At 48.8% G+C, this 16,203-nt stretch overlaps 1 protein-coding gene and 1 pseudogene across 5 annotated transcripts; both read left to right on the forward strand.

The window, feature by feature from the left end:
• The first annotated feature begins 1,541 nt into the window (after window positions 1–1,541).
• On the forward strand, window positions 1,542–3,559 carry LOC118673244 (annotated as a pseudogene).
• A 5,372-nt stretch (window positions 3,560–8,931) lies between these two features.
• On the forward strand, window positions 8,932–15,990 carry IL24 (interleukin 24). Of its 5 annotated transcripts, none has more exons than XM_036344505.1 (6): window positions 8,932–9,137; window positions 10,463–10,661; window positions 11,769–11,831; window positions 12,673–12,831; window positions 13,472–13,543; window positions 14,631–15,990. In XM_036344505.1, the coding sequence occupies exons 2-6, from the start codon at window positions 10,491–10,493 to the stop codon at window positions 14,712–14,714; spliced, it is 549 nt and encodes a 182-aa protein (XP_036200398.1). In that variant the 5' UTR covers window positions 8,932–9,137; window positions 10,463–10,490; the 3' UTR covers window positions 14,715–15,990. The 5 variants fall into 5 exon arrangements, with proteins under 5 accessions (XP_036200398.1, XP_036200396.1, XP_036200395.1 ...); XM_036344503.1 differs by having other exon boundaries at window positions 8,935–9,036; window positions 13,469–13,543; XM_036344502.1 differs by having other exon boundaries at window positions 8,938–9,137; window positions 10,460–10,661; window positions 13,469–13,543.
• The last annotated feature ends 213 nt before the right edge of the window (window positions 15,991–16,203 follow it).

The following is a 16,203-nucleotide window of genomic DNA, read 5'->3' on the forward strand; positions in this document are numbered from 1 at the left end:
TGATTGAAAAGCCAAAGTTAAAAACCAGACACCCGTTTTCCTCTCATCATGCCTTAGCTTGGGTTCTGTCAACCCTTAACCCTTAGTTCCACCTTGAGAATTAAAAACAAAAACAAAGAACAGCTCAAATAAAATCAGGATCTCGTACCTTAAATCAGGGCAATGAACATTAAGAAAGGAATTTTATGTATAAACGTCAGAACTTAATTATGGGACTGTGCTTACCCCTAATGGTTCCAGGGATGGGGAAGTTCCAGCCGTATAAGGCCCAAGAAGTCATGTGGTCTGGCCCTGCCAAGGCACTAGGGGTGAGCTAATTAAATGTTTGATCAAATATAGCAGGCTTATTTTTAAGTTGATAATTTTGTATGGTCTGCAAATGATGTTATAAATATCCAAACAGTCTTTGGCAGAAAAAAAACTTCCCACCCTGCCTAACACAACAAGGACTACTAAGGATATTAATTCAGATAGAAGCTGAAATGGCTCTAAAAACATGGCCCTCTATAACCATTGCTGAGGCACAGGAAATTTACTTATAAAACTCTCACCTTAAAACCCCTCCCAAAACCTAACCGGTTTGGCTCTGTGGATAGAGCGTAGGCCTGCGGACGCAAAGGTCCCAGGTTCGATTCCGGTCAAGGGCATGTATCTTGGTTGTGGGCACATCCCCAGTAGGGAGTGTGCAGGAGGCGGCTGATCGATGTTTCTCTCTCATCGATGTTTCTAACTCTCTATCCCTCTCCCTTCCTCTCTGTAAAAAAATCAATAAAATATATATTTTTAAAAAAACCTCCTCAAACCCTGGCCAGTGTGGCTCAGTTGGTAGGGCATTGTCCCATGAACCCAAGTTTTGGGCTCGATCCCTGGTAGAGGGCATGTAGGAGGCAGCCGATAGATGCTGTGCTCTCACATTAATGTTCCTCTCTCTATGTCCCTCTCCCTTCCCCCCTCTCTCTCTAAAGAAAAACAAAACAAAACAATAAACTATTCTTTAAAAACAAACAAAAAAGCAACCCCCCCCCCAAAAAAAACCCTACAACAACAACAAAAAAAAACCCACACAAAAACTCACCCAAGTTCACCTGATGCAAAACAAGGAGCCAATGGAATACAATGACCCCTGCTGGTGCCTAGCACGGGTCTGGGTCTGCAGGTGGTCCAAGTAAATGTCAAAGTAAGAAACGTCCAAATCTGTAAGAATTTTATGAGTTTATGTGATCTAAACTGACCACCATTGCTGGGAAGCAAAATCTCAAAGGATTAGGAAAAGGCGTCCCCAAATGGCAGTTTTACCACTTATCTTATACATCAGAGTCAAAGGGGAAGATGTAAAAGGGTTCCATGAAGTCCATTGGTGATAGACTACAGAGTCAGGAGAAAGCAAAGTGGGGAAACCTCTGGGATTGAATAAAAAGCGGAAGCAATAGACATATGCCTCTTTTACATAAGCGGGTACACAGGCTAGTGAACAGTTGGCAGCATGGTGATTGTGCTCTGAGGGGTCTGGAGAAAGAGGAATTGCTTGATATTTGAAAGGTATGTTACCAGGTATGTTATCTTAGATGCAAAAAGACAACCGACAGGCTCAGTTGAGGTGAAGTTTGGCATTTGTTAGGGAACAATACCTCCCTAGGACAGTGGTCGGCAAACCGCGGCTCTCGAGCCACATGCGGCTCTTTGGCCCCGTGGCATGAGCCACGAAGTTTCAATCGCACTGTACGTGCGCGCCTGCATGTGGTATTTTGTGGAAGAGCCACACTCAAGGGGCCAGTTTGCCGACCACTGCCCTAGGACATGGCTACCCTCCTCGAACTGCTTTGAGTTAGAAAGTTTTCATTTCAGACCATCCTATGTGCTTATTGGAGGTCTCTGAGTTTGTACGGCCACCACGCAGGCCTCCCCTGAGCTTGCCAGGTTTTGTGTCCACAGGTGTTAGTCAGCAAACAAGGGTCCTGGAAAACGTAAGGGTAGCCCCATCAAATGCTGACCCGGAACAAAAGTTCTAAGAAGAGTTCCACATGCTGGCGTGATTATGCAAGTGTCGGAGAGGATTGTCATAGCAGGAAATAATGAAGACATTTCATGTTCAAGACCAGCAGATCTTTACCTCATCCAGTCAACTTCCTTTAAACATCTGGCACTACAAACACCTCCCCCTGTCCTTATGCTAAGTGAAAGAGGACTGGACGTTCTGGATTTAGAAAGATCTCCTCAACCCTCAAGATGAAGAAACCCGTGCAGTTGGCAGGCTGAAAAGAGAGTGTTCTACGAGGGAAAATGCTGTTGGCCAAATTGTATCAGTTCTACCGCTGCCACTTCTGATCACCATCATGACAATGTCAGGTATGGCATTTCAAACATAGAGTGTGGGGAGCCGACACGGCCATGGCATACTCATGCCAGCTCAGCCTGGTTCAGTGACCCTGAGTGGGGGCGATGAAAGGCTTAGAAAAGACAGACAAGAGAATGAAAGTTGAGTCTCGGTGGGACGCTGCTTCTCTGAGAGACAGCGATGACGCCCACAAGCCATGTCTTTATTTTATAGCTGATGCCATGAGGCAAAGTAGGGATGTGATCAAGATGTTTACAACATTCTCGTGGGTTTCGAGCCTACTCAATTACATGCACCTGAACTCTATCAAGCCCACATCACTCAGCCACGTGGGGCCACGTGTTTGGACCACAGGTTCAAGCTTACAACGATAGCTGTTCGCTATCATTGTGCTGGGAAGGCTCTGCCCTCTAGCTGGGACTTGCACGTGGCCATGAGAGGACTGTGCCTTCTCATTAGTCCAAGGCTTGAACCTGTTCAAACACTGTAGCCGCACCCCACAATAGAGGCAACAGCTGAAGGGACTTCAGATGACATGACTGTGGGAGATGCAGCTTCTTTAAGACGACAGATAGTCAAACGAAATCGATGTCTACCACTTCTAGAAGAGGAGAATAAAGAACATGCTAAAAGAGAGGTGATCATGTACTGTTTTCAATTGCTGTAGCATTCTGGCCTCTGCTGCCTCTGGTTTGGCTGCTAGAGGTAACCTCAGCTCTCAAAAGAATATTGTCTCAACAGCTGGAAATATGAAGAATTAGCAAACTTCTTTGTTTCTGTGTCTGCGTTAATGCTGTGTTATAGTCCACGCTCTGAAAATGAACTTCTTCCAGAAAGGGAGTGGGGAGACTCATCGGTGCAGAAGTAAAGGTACATTGTGCCCCTTAGCAGCTGCATTCGCTTTTAACCAGGTCTGCACTAACACCTACTTACACTCTCCCTTTGCACGTTTTGTACATAGGCTCTGATTTGTTTTTTAAAAGGAATTAATTTTTTTTTTTCTTCAGCAGTCTGTACAAGTACTTCTCAGAATGGGGAAGGGGTAGAGAATTGACTTAGAAAAGTATCTGTAAAAGAAAACTACTTGATTTCTCAAACACCATTCAACAGTTTTGTTAACAGACATGTTTGCATCCACATTTCAACATTAACACTTCTGAAGTCATGGTCTGGTGTCAGGCCACTTTTATTAAGAGAATTCTTAACTTTTTCAGCAGTTAGAGAACAGGCGTTGTCTTTACCCCCAAAGAAACCCTGGACTCAGGAGCAGTCACTTCTGTTCTGCCCACCCACCCAGCCCCTGCCTAACTCCAAGCCCCAGGCAACCACTACTCTATTTTGTGTTTCTATAGATTTATATTTTCTGGACCTTTTACATAAAAGTTATTATAGTAATTTTTTTTTGCATAGCCTCTTCTTTTTAAAAAATCAAGTATATTTTTATTGATTTCAGAGGGGAAGGGAGAGGGAAAGAGAGATAGAAACGTCAGTGATGGGAGAAAATCACTGATTGGCTGCCTCCTGCATGCCCGACGCTGGGATCAAGCCCACAACCCGGGCATGTGCCCTGACTGGGAATTGAACCGTGACCTCTTGGTTCATAGGCTGACACTCAATCACTGAGCCACGCCGGCTGGGCTTGCACAGTCTCTTCTGACCCTCAGTGGGTGCTTAGGAAAGATGTGTTTAGTAAATGAATGAATGGATGCAAGATTGAAAGGTTGCCTAGAAGAGTGGCACAGGGGAAAGAATACTGTTCTAAAAGCCAGAAGACCTATACTCTAGTTCTGATTCTGCCATTTATTTAGGTGACTTGGGAAAAATTATTAGACTTTTCTGACTCTCAGCTTTCTAATATACGATGAAATAATATCTCAAAGGGCTATGGTAAATAGCAAGTGAGAAAATTCCCCTGGAAATATTTCTATATCTGAGCATGCTGAGCAAGTGTAAGAATAATTTGTGTTTGGTTTTCCTTTCATCCTTTGGAATGCCTGTAATAAGTCATTTAATAGACCAATGATGGAGGAGATGCAAGTCTAAGGGGCCAACCGGTGGACATACACCTCTCCTCTCTGCTCCTGGAACAGTGGCAGCTGCTGTTACCGGTCAGAAGAGACCCCCGCCCCCCCCATTGTTCATGGGAGTGGAATTCTTATGATATCCCGATAAAAGGAATTTTCTGAGACCCACACAGGAGAATGAGTGACTTTTATTTGCGTGGAATTAAATCCCTGAGTTGTGGTCCCATTTCCCTTTGTCACTCCAAGGAAGACGTGTAGCTATGGCTCTCATTAGGGCTGGAATTCGAGCCAGTGTCCAGAGTTTCTGGTCCATGTTGATGCAGTTCAATCCAGCATCAGGCTAGCGTGGTTTGTGTTTCCAGCTGTAATCCATCAGCCCATGGCATGCGGGGTTCGCAGGGCCACATGGCTGTGGAGGAAACATGGGCAGGAGCAAAGCCAAAGGAGCCAGAGAGCAACCAGAGGGAGAGGGAGTTCCTATTTTGAAGGATTATGTATCCCCAAATTTTGGCCGACTTGCAGTGGCCCGCCCACTTGGCCAACCCATGGTTCCCTAGGCTAGATTGACAGGCACCTTCCCTAACTTCACTGTGCATGCATAGATGTCCCCTTTGTTGGACCCTCTCCCCCAGTGTTTTGCAGGGAATGGGCCAGTGGTTCCCTGGGCAGTGTGAAACTGCAGCTTCCTGGTGAAGTTGCCCAAATGACCACGCTTCTAATGTCTGGCCTCCCTTTTGCTCCTTTCCTATTATGAATAGCTAGCTCATTACAACGGCATCGCTACTACAATGAAAGGGGTTGACAAAATGCCCAGGTATCCTACATCCATGACTGCATGCGTTTCCCAGCCAAAAGGAAGATAAAAATCTCTTTTAGAGTGAAGATCAAAGTTAATGCGCTGGAAGAAATTGATGGTGTAACTTTCTTTTATCTCTTGGCTCTCAGGAAATCTTAATTAATATGCTCATCACTTCTTTTCTGGGTGGCATTTCCATCAACCAGAAAGAGGGGGCATCCAGATGTAAGAGTGAGCTCTTGATTGCTTCCCACAGCAATGGAGAGTGGCCCTTCTCCATCTGTGTCAATCCCTTTCTCTAGAGCAGTGGTTCTCAACCTTCCTAATGCTGCGACCCTTTAACACAGTTCCTCATGTTGTGGTGACCCCCAATTTCATTGTTACAAATTGAACATAATTAAAGCATAGTGACTAATCACAAAAACAATATGTAATTATATGTTTTCCGATGGTCTTAGGCGACCCCTGTGAAAGGGTCATTCGACCCCCAAAGGGTCGTGACCCACAGGTTGAGAACTGCTGCTCTAGAGGTTTAAGGGAATTTGTAGGGGTGTGGGGTGGTAACAGATTGACTTCTCAAATGTAAAATTCCTTCTCTACAGATAGATGTACATGACAGAGGTGGCATGAGATTATCAGAATAACAGCCCGAAATCTCACAAGGGGCATGTTGGGAAAGAAAGTGGCCCTGTGAATCAAATTTATCCTCAGAGCACCTTTCTCTCACCCCATATGTTTGCAAAGGAAATCCCCCAAGTTCCAGAAGATTCAAGAGATTGGAAGAGCCTCAGGTTTTAGTCTGGTCCAGGATGACGTTTGGATAAAAATACACGGGTCTGGACTGGCTCCACTTTCTCCAGCCTCGAAGGCTGGATGTGGAGCTTCCCCAGGGGAAGCCAGGGGTCAGGCTCTATGTCATTGTGTCCTGGTGGCCCAGGGAGGACTTGATTTCACAGATGGGGAAGCTGAGGCTCAGAGAGCTTGTAGGTGGCTCAGTCACACTTGGAACCCACGTCTGCCAGCATGTAAAGCTGGTCCTCATAACCAGCGATCACAGTTGATGTTGTGCCAAGGGCCTCGAGTTCTCTCCTCAGCCTCCCTTCCCAGGTCATCATGTTACGGTCAGCTCAGCAGAGCCTGAGACTCAGGCACGTGTTTGCCTGGAACGTCCATGTTATATTAATCCGTCCTTAGACAGAAGGAGCTACTCATGACCCCAGGTGGATATCCTGGAGCCTAGTGAGCTGTATCCATGACCTCATGCCTCTGTTCTGGCCTGCCCTGCTAACAGCTCATCCCTCCTGCCTAGCAGTAGACAGTCATCTAGGATTGCAGCCACCCCCGAGGCTCAAGTCCCTCTCAGCTTCCTGATTTCACTATCTGTCTGGTCTTTCCAGCCCTCTTCTGCCTTCTTCTCATTTGTTGCCCAAACACTCTGACTTGGTCTTCTTCTTTTGGTTTGTAAATATATTTTTATTGACTTCAGAGAGGAAGGGAGAGGGAGAGAGAGATAGAAACATTGATGATGAGAAACAAGCATTGATTGGTTGTCTCCTGCACGCTCCCTACTGGGGACCAAACCCAAGCATATGCCCTGACTGGGAATTGAACTGTGACCTCCTGGTTCAGAGGAGCCACAGTGGCTGGGCTGACTTTGTCTTCTTTTCTGTCTTATCAATACCTCTAGGCATCTTCTTCCCACAGTGGTTAGGGATTTTTAGTAATGCCCTCAACCCTGAGGGGGGAAAAAAGGGTGTGATGTGGGGCCCCACCTACACTAGAGGGCAAGACTCAGGTCCTCCCAGAGCAAAGCAAAGGACTCCAGCTTGGTCCTTGTAGAGGCAGCAGGAGCAGGCCAGGCTGCTGGCTGGGGACTGCAGATCTCTGTGTGTGATGGAGGGAAAGGTGCGAGTGCCAGAGAGACTGGGAAGAGTCTGCCAATTGGAGAGATTGGGAAGGGCTGCTCCTCCCAGTGTCTGTCTTCTGCACTGAGCTGGAGAAAGTTCTCCTGCCCCTCACAGCACACCCTACTCCTAGACCGAGGTTTAAGAATGTTTGTGCAGGAAGGTGATTTGGAGCAGGGCTCTGCAACCTCTCCCTATAAAGGGCCGGAGAGTAGATATTTTAGGCTTCGTGGGCCACACAGTCTCAGTCACAACTACTCCTCTGTGTCACTGAAGCACAACAGCAGCATAGATCAGTGAACAAATGGGCATAAACTGTATTTATGAACACTGAAATGGGAATTTCACAAACTTTTCACGTCACAGAATATCATTCTTTTGATTTAAAAAAAAAGTATCTTAAAGTCTGAAAACCAGCACTGGCCAGTGTGGCTCAGTATTTAGAGCATCGGGCCCACATACCAAAGGATCTTGGGTCTGATTCACAGTCAAAGGCACATACCTGGGTTGCAGGTTTGATCCCTGCCCATTGAGACGTGTGCGGAAGGCAACCAATCGATGTGTCTTTCTCACATTGATGTTTCTCTCTCTCTTTCTCCTCCTCCCTCCCCCCTCCCTTCCACGCTCTCTAAAAATCAATGGAAAAAATATCATTGGGTGAAGATTAACAAACCAACCAACCAACCAACCACAAACAAACAAAAATGTATAAACCATTCTTATATCACAGAGCTAAGCCATTCTTAGCTTATACTTGGCCTGGAATATGCCAAGTATAATAGACCCTGATTCAGAGTCTAGTGGTTGTTTTTTTTTTTGGGGGGGGGGGGAGGGAGTCTAGTGTTTTCCCAACTGTTTCCAAGGGGTGTGGTCAAACACTCAGGGAAATGCTGGGCTAAGCAAAGCTAAACACCCGGCCTGCCCCTGCCCTCATGGGACTTCTCAGGTCAATATTCTCAGGAACTGAACAGGTTTCCCAGAGAGGCTGGCACAGGCCAGGCCTCTAATTTGCTGACAGTGAATCTCTTGTTTTGTGGAGTGTCTTGTAGACACGCATCTCTCAGGGCTAGGTTCTGTGGAATGTGCTTTGGGAACCCTCTGCAGTCTACCCCTGCGTGCCTTGCCAGCTGGACATACAGTCAGGCCCTGTGACTACACTCATGCTCTGACATGCCACTGCGCGTCCCTGGTACAATCAGGCCCCGTGACTGCTTGATGCTCCTGACATGCCATTACTGCATCCTCTGAGGGAGCCCAGCAGAGCAGCAGAGTCCGAAGCTAGTCCACAGGACACAGGTGTTTAGGTTCTGACCCAGCCTTGCACACACAGAACCCGGCCAACATATATTGGTTGAGTGTTTGTCACCCTGGTTGCATGTCAGGAAATCCCCCTAAAATTCCTGTCCCTGATCCATTGAAGAAGTACTTATAGGCTATCCTTAGCCTCTTGGCTACTGTCCCGTCATTAAAGGGCATAACTATTGAATGATTTGAGCAGTAAGGAGGATGGTGTACTCTACACAGCAATAATGTACTTCCATGTGAATAGACTTTACAAAGCACCTCTGTGTCATTTGCTCTTTACACCTGCCTCTGGGGGAAGTAGGACGGTTTCCTTTTTTTTTTTTCTTTTTTCAAATTTTATAGATACAAAAGCTGAGGCTCAGGGTCCCTAGACTTGCCCCGGGTCACACAGACAAGGGCAAAGCCAGAACCCAGACCCAGTTATCATCTCACCTCAGGGGCGACTTTCTCCTTGCCCCATTGTCTTCGAGTGAAGGGTGACTAGGCAATGAAGTAATTCTCTAGGAAAGCATGACCAATTTCCCTTTCTCCACCTCCCTCTTCTTCCTCCTCCCCCCGCCCCAGCCCCCATATATATATGAATCTTCACAAAACCGGCCTGCACACCTTTACTTTTGAAACGACTTCCACAGCCCGGACAGGAACCTTCCACCCACAGTGACATCCTGACTGGTGAGTGGTGAGGGTGCCTCCCAACTTCCCCCCTCGGTAGCAGGAGCCAGACACCTCCAAACAGCGAACTTCAAGCATCGACTCCAGACTCCAGCCCGGAGGTGAGTGATGCGGGAATTCCTGAGTGCTTGGCTTTGAGCAGCTGACTGCCGCCTCCCTGGGAATGGGGGTTGGGATGGCAGTGCCAACTCTTTCACTGAGTATGGAAGGATAAGATCTAACCGTGGATGTGGTGCCGCCTCTTCTGATTTAACACCAAGAAGAATTTAGGCCGGATGGGAGGAAAAGCAGGAGGAGTATGAGGCCCAGAGATGAATTTTCCGGAGAGGCTTTGAAGTCTGTGGAGTTTGAGAGAACAGAATGGAGTTTGAGAAAGACCCGAGGGCGACACTGAAGCTCAGACTTTGGTGGCGAAGGATACTGGGCGCTGGTCTTGGGTCCCACTTCCCTGCCCGTATGGTGGCAGTTGTTCCAGAGACAGGCCTTCTCCCATCTTCCTGCCCAGCCTTGGGGTGGAAGACTGAGTTTCTTCAGGTGGGAGACCACTGCCTTGAATATGAAAGGTTCTTCAGTGGTTGTGGAAGGAAGGAAGGAAGGAAGGAAGAAGGAAAGATGGAAAGGAGGGAGGAAGAGAGGGAGGGAGGAAAGGAAGAAGAGCAAGGGGCAAAGAAGGGAGGGAGAAGGAATGTTCTGGGTACACGTATGACAAATAGCTTGGGGCCTCTTCATAGTCATTCCCAATTGCCCTCTAGTGCAAGTTTTCAAGGTGAGTCATCCAGAAATGCGATTCCTCCCTCCTGTTCAGTTACCTAAAAAGCCAATTCCTAGGGTCAAAAGTGAGTCGTCAGTTGAGGTAGCAGAGTGAGAGTGTGCCAGGATTAATCCCTCAGCTCCCTCGTGATGAGGAGTCAGAGGTGGCCTGGAGTGAGAAAAAGACCTGCCCAGGTGTGCCTGGTGCCTGAGGGGCAGAACTCAGACAAGCAAACACCTAGTTCAGCTCTACCCTTGAGTTTGGGCTCCCTATACATGTTCTTTGGCACATTGTAAACGCCACCCACTGCCCCCTCCCCCTGCCCATTTCTTCACTCTTCTTGGTCAAATTCTGACCAGCAGGTTGTTGGCTAGAGAGAAGTGTATGGAGTAAGGAAGAAGGTGCCCAGTATGTGTGACGTGGATGGGCATGAGGGGGTGGGCAGATAGTGAGACAGTGAGACCAGCAGGTATGAGATGAGGGGCAGAAAGACCCTCACCCCACCTTGGGGCACCACATGTTTGCAATATTCTAACTCTAGCAACCCACCGTAGTCTCAGGTTTCCTATCGGTTTGTCAGGCTGGCGAGGCAGAGCCAAGGAGCCTTATTTCTGGGTGTACCAGTCCTGGGCCAGAAGGCCGACCTCAGCGGCCTGTCTCCCTTCCTCCCAGCAGCATCCTCCCGGTCCTTCCTCTGCTGCAGATGGGCTCTCCAATGCAGAAGACTGCCCTCCCCTGCCTGAGTCTCATCCTGCTTATCTGGAGCCAAGGTCCCGGGGCCCAAGGCCAAGAATTCCAATTTGGGCCCTGCCGTGTGGAAGGGGTAGTTTTCCAGGAACTGTGGGAGGCCTCCCGGGCAGTGAAGGACATTGTGGTGAGTGAAGTGTCCTTCTGGACCCAGCTGCTGGGGTTACTGTCATGGAAAGGATAATAGTTTATGATTATGGAGCCCTTTGTGCCTTGCTAATCATTACCCTGGAATAACATTGTGAAGTGAGAGACATCACAAGCCCACATTTCCTCTTGCACATGGGGAAACTGAGGCTCAGAAAGACATGGTCAGTCCATAAGAAAATAAACAGCTCATGAGGAATAAAGAACAGAGCCTGTTCATCCAGGGGGCCAGGAGACTCCAGCAATGGGAAGTCACGGGAAGTCCTTTGAGTCCCAGTTACTGGAGTTTTCACCTACTGTTTAGCCAGGATCCTGCTAGTCTGCCATCACCTGCTTACACTTTGGCTAAAGGTAGAAAGAATGGTTAATGCTGAGTGGGGGGCTGCTGGTGAAATGTGACTGGATTTCTCTTAGGCCTGCTCTAATATGTGCCCTCACAAATGCACTCGCCTCCTTAAAGGACAATCCAGAGGCAAGGCAGAAAGTGGGCGCTCAATGGGGCAGCCTGGGAGGGGAGAGTGCTGCACTGGAGACAGGACCCCTATGTGTGATCATGACCTTGCAACCAGCCCATAAAGTACCCTCATCCCCATCAGTTTCCTTATTTGCACAATGAGGATGTGGGACAAAGGAGCTCAAAAGCTCCTTCCTCTCAATGATTCTTTGAATCGAAATCCAAGAACTGAAATGAATGAATGTCTGGGCTGCAGGGAAAGCCCCGTGGGTGAGAAAAGCAGGATTTCCCCACCTGTTGGAAAAGGGAGGTAAAATCTTGCCCTTAGGGGTTCTTAAACCAAATAGGGTTATTTCCTATTGTCTCAGAGGAATCAAACAGGTTCCTGATCAAGGCTCTAAGAACTCCTGGGATTGCATCTGACCTTGGGGGCCAAGTTTAGTGATTGTCTGTGGCTGAAACCTGTATCTCCACCCCAGGGGCCAGCTCAGCCCAGCCCTTCCTGGGCACCCCCTGACCTCTGAGACTTCGCAGGCTGGAGAGGTTTAGGAGCCTGGGGAGGCAGCATGCATTTGCACGGTTGGTTTCTATGCTGCCTCCGAACTGAGACATCTTTTCTTCCTGTTCCCACAGCAAGCTCAGGATAACATCATGAGTGTCCAGCTGCTGCGAAGGGAGGTTCTGCAGAACGTCTCGGTAATCACACCTCCTCGGGGAAGGAGCATGGCTGGTCTTCTGTGGGTGGGGGTGAGGGGTTGTCTGGGGAGGCTGGCAGAAGACTTCCCTTCTGCCCCCGGCTGGGCCTACCCAGGACAGGGCTGGGCAGTGAGCCAAGGAAGTTCATGCACGGGGTTTGCACCCAGAACCTGGGTTATGTGGGCTTGTGTGTGATGGCATGAGGCGAGGGTGGAGACGAAGGCTTGTAAACATCTGTCTCCACTTGCTCAGAGAGTTGCCATCAATCTTTCTCTTTTGCATCTGCTTGGGTCTCCTCCCATTTCCATCCTTTTCCTCTCACCCATCTCTGTCTTCTTGTCACCCAGCTAGTCAGCCAGCGAGCACACGGATACTGCCCCGATCCCTAAGGCGCTGAGCTTTGCTCTGGGGCTCTCAAGGGGGCTGGAGTGCAAGTCCTGTGTCCAAGGATGCTGTTTTCCCTCCTCGTTTCTTCTCCTTCCAGCCCATTTTCCTGCCAATTCATAACCACCAAATTTTGGGTGCTTTTCAGGGTCTATCACCCCACATGGCTATTGAGCAGATGTTGGGGGCGGGGGGTCAGAAACTAGACCTGTGTGTGCCACTGACCAGCTGTGTGACCCTGGGCAAGCCCTTCTCCCTGGGCCTGTGGTTCCTGCCAGAAACCAAAGGTGCCACTGCCCATGCTGGCGAAGGCTCCTTCACATGTAATGCTTAGCAGCATCTCCTGGAAGACCCCTGCTTCCTTTGTGCCTATCTTGCGTCGGCGACGTGTGGGTCATTCATCCAGGGCCGGGGTGGGCAGAGGCCTCGGATCCCTCATGACCCAGACCCTCCTCAGGGCGCTGAGGGCTGCTACCTCCTCCGTGCCCTGCTGGACTTCTACCTGAATACCGTGTTCAGGAACTACCACAAGAAGGCAGCTGAACTCAGGATCCTGAAGTCATTCTCCACCCTGGCCAACAATTTCATTGTCATCCTGTCGAAACTGCAGCCCAGCGTGAGTAGAACAAAGCTGGGACCAGGCACCATGGGAAACGGTGTGTTTGGAGGAGACTCCGCTCCCCTTAGCTCAGCGGTTCTCAACCTGTGGGTCGCGACCCCTTTGGCGGTCAAACGACCCTTTCACAGGGGTCGCCTAAGACCATCCTGCATATCAGATATTTACATTACGATTCATAACAGTAGCAACATGACAGTGATGAAGTAGCCACGAAAATAATTTTATGGTTGGGTCACAACATGAGGAACTGTATTTAAAGGGCCAGAAGGTGGAGAACCACTGTCTTAGCTGGTCCTGGCTTTTACTCCACGACAGGGAGTCGTGAGAAAAGAGCACAGCAGGCTTTGGACACCAGCAGTTCTGGGTTCCAGCCTAGCTCTGCGTCTAGCCAGCTGGTTGGCCCTCTGCAGTTCTCTTATGTATAAAATGGGATGAGCTCCCACCTGGCAAGGCCGCTGTGGGAATTCGAGGCGGCCCTGCCACGTGGTGGGCTTCAGCCTTGGCTCCTTGAGGACGTGGACTCAGCGCTGTTCTCCGAGGCCCCGGGACCCTCTGGCATCACTAGGAAGGAGTGGGAGGGGGCTTGCCTCTGCCCCCACCCAACACCCGGCACAACCTTTTTTCTGTTCTCCAGCAGGAAAATGAGACGTTTCCCATCCGCGAGAGTGCACGCAGGCGGTTTCTGCTGTTCCAGGCAGCGTTTAAGCAGGTAAGCAGGGCTGGCAGCTCAGGGCTTGCTTGAGTTGTCGCCGTCAGATGACTCAGAGACCTAAAGCAAATGCAATGCAATCGCCTCCTCCAGGCTTGCCCCAAAGCCACCTGACTTAGCAGGAGCACAGCCGTGTTTACATGAAGTAGCATTTACTTTGCATAAACACCGCAAACGACATACTATATTTTCCTGCCAGATTTCAAATGAAAATGCTATTCTCTTTCCCTAGGGGATGATTTCACTACTGAGCACTTTTCCTGGGCAATTGGAGTCGGGAGTGAGGGAGAAAGAAGGGAGACTGCCTTACAACCCCCCGCCCCCTACACATCTCCATACATCAGTGGTTCTCAACCTGTGGGTCGCGACCCCTTTGGTGGTCGAACGACCCTTTCACAGGGGTCGCCTAAGACCATCCTGCACATCAGATATTTACATTATGATTCATAACAGGAGCAACATTACAGTTATGAAGTAGCAAATAATTTTATGGTTGGGTCACAACACGAGGAACTATATTTAAAGGGCCAGAAGGTTGAGAACCAGTGTCATACATGGTATTTTCCTTAATGGTTATCTGGCTTAATTTGTGAGGAAAAACATCATGGGGAAATATATTACTTTCTCCCAAATTAATACAACAAAGAAATGCCAAATGTCATCCCCAGCTCCCCGTCCCCAACATGGATGATTTTGATCACCTTTTGAAGGAACAGATACATCAGCCTAAAAATAAATGGAGAGCAATCACACACAAAGGAAAGGGGTCACCCAGGCCTCAGTGTCGGGTACACAGTGGACTCAGGAGGTGGACCAGATCCACCCACACCGGGATTCTAGGGTTCTTGTTGCCAGGGGCCCCAGTTGCTTTTCCCTGGCTCCTGACTCACTGTTACCCACTGTTTTCAACCCCAAAGTGGGCAACACACATAGAGGGGGGACAAGTGATGGGTGGGTGAGTTCCTCAGAGGCCATCCCAAAGGGGCTGCCACCCTGAGGTGGAGTCAGCCAGGTCTGGGAGGGATGGTCGGAAGGTAACTACGCTTGCGGCTAAGATGGCAGATCTTCAACTCTTCTTTCCCTTCAGCTGGACATAGAAGCAGCACAGACCAAAGCCTTTGGGGAAGTGGACATTCTCCTCACGTGGATGCAGAAATTCTACCAGCTCTGATTTCCCAGACAGAAACGCCCTCCTCATCCTCCCTGTCATTTCAAGAGTGTCCCTTCCAGTGATGTTCTCTGGGCACTTCCCACTCCGAACTGTGGGTCCCATTCTTGGTCCAGGCGTATCCCCTAAGACTTCATTCTTTAAGTGGCCCCAACAACAGCCATGGAAGTCTCCCTCAGATGCTGTGAAAAAGCTACAAAGCAGGCTCCTATATTTATTACATCTCTATTTAATTCCTGTCAGTGTTTTAACTGATGTTATATTTATTTGTTTGACTAAAATCTGTGAAGACACCAGAGACAACGCCCCATGCTTCTCTTTTATCCTCCATGATCCTTGGAACCATGTGGGGCAGTGATGGTGCTCAGTAAAGGCCTAATAAACTGGATATTTTTGCCTGTTTTGAATGGTTGGGGAACGATGAGGGATGCTGGGATATACAGTCGAATGTTTGGGCATGACTATCTCATTGTCCTGACATCTCCAGGAACAGAGCCGTGGGGAAGGGGTGAGGGGCACAAGTCTGAAATGTAAATGAGAAAAGATCTAATGCGTTAACTGCCCAACACAAAGCAAGCTCACGAAACATTGCATTTCGTGCCCACACTCCCCACCCCACTCCACCATCCGTTACCCTTGGGTGCCCTCCTTTGTTATCCTACTCATGCTTCTCTCATCTGCCACCAGAGAGGGTGCCAGAGGCAAGCTGACATTGCTGATGGTGTCATGGTAGCTGGGTGGACTCTCTGATCTGTGACGCAATTCCCTGCTAGTAAAAGGCAGGGAGCTCACGTCTGGCAGCCTTTCCTTTCTATTTCTGGACAAGGGCCCAGTGAGGCTGAGTTGTGTGTCTGGGAAAGACCTTCTTCCCAACGGCAAGACTGGGCATTCTCTAGTCTCAGGCTCTGGCTTGTCTCTGTAGTTGACATCAGTCTAAAGGTACAATGTCTGCCCATGCCCTTGCACAGAAGACTTAAGGGTAAGAGCCTGTGGAGGAGATGGGATGTCTTCCTCCATGACTGAAGTGCTGTTGCAGAGCCCATGGCCCTCCAGGACCCCAGGCCACTTTCCTTCCCCACCTTGCTGGGACCACTTGGAACTGGCCAAGAGATAAGGTGCATTTCTGAAAGCCAAGAGAGGTAACGGTTTGGATGGCTAAGATAGAGTCATGTTAGGATAAGAATGGAAGAAGGATAAGGAAGTGACACAAACGACTTTTAGAAGACTGTATATTCTGCAGCTTTGGGGTGAAATGTTCTATAAAAGTCAATTAAATCCATTTGATCCTGTGTGTCCTTTATTTTTTTAAAAAATATATTTTATTGATTTTTTTACAGAGAGGAAGGGAGAGGGATAGAGCATTAGAAACATCGATGAGAGAGAAACATCGATGAGCTGCCTTCTGCACACCCCCTACTGGGGATGTGCCCGCAACCAAGGTACATGCCCTTGACTGGAATCGAACCCAGGACCCTTCAGTCCGCAGGCCGAC

Source organism: Myotis myotis, unplaced genomic scaffold (assembly GCF_014108235.1).
Source record: "Myotis myotis isolate mMyoMyo1 unplaced genomic scaffold, mMyoMyo1.p scaffold_m19_p_18, whole genome shotgun sequence".
NCBI lineage: Eukaryota > Metazoa > Chordata > Mammalia > Chiroptera > Vespertilionidae > Myotis > Myotis myotis.

Bases quoted from the DNA above. Each gene is read 5' to 3' on its own strand.
- IL24 (XM_036344503.1), top strand. From the start codon at position 10,491: ATGGGCTCTCCAATGCAGAAGACTGCCCTCCCCTGCCTGAGTCTCATC. The intron at 11,832-12,672 runs GTAATCACACCT...GACCCTCCTCAG, and splicing joins AGGTTCTGCAGAACGTCTCG to GGCGCTGAGGGCTGCTACCT. The intron at 13,544-14,630 runs GTAAGCAGGGCT...CTTTCCCTTCAG, and splicing joins TCCAGGCAGCGTTTAAGCAG to CTGGACATAGAAGCAGCACA.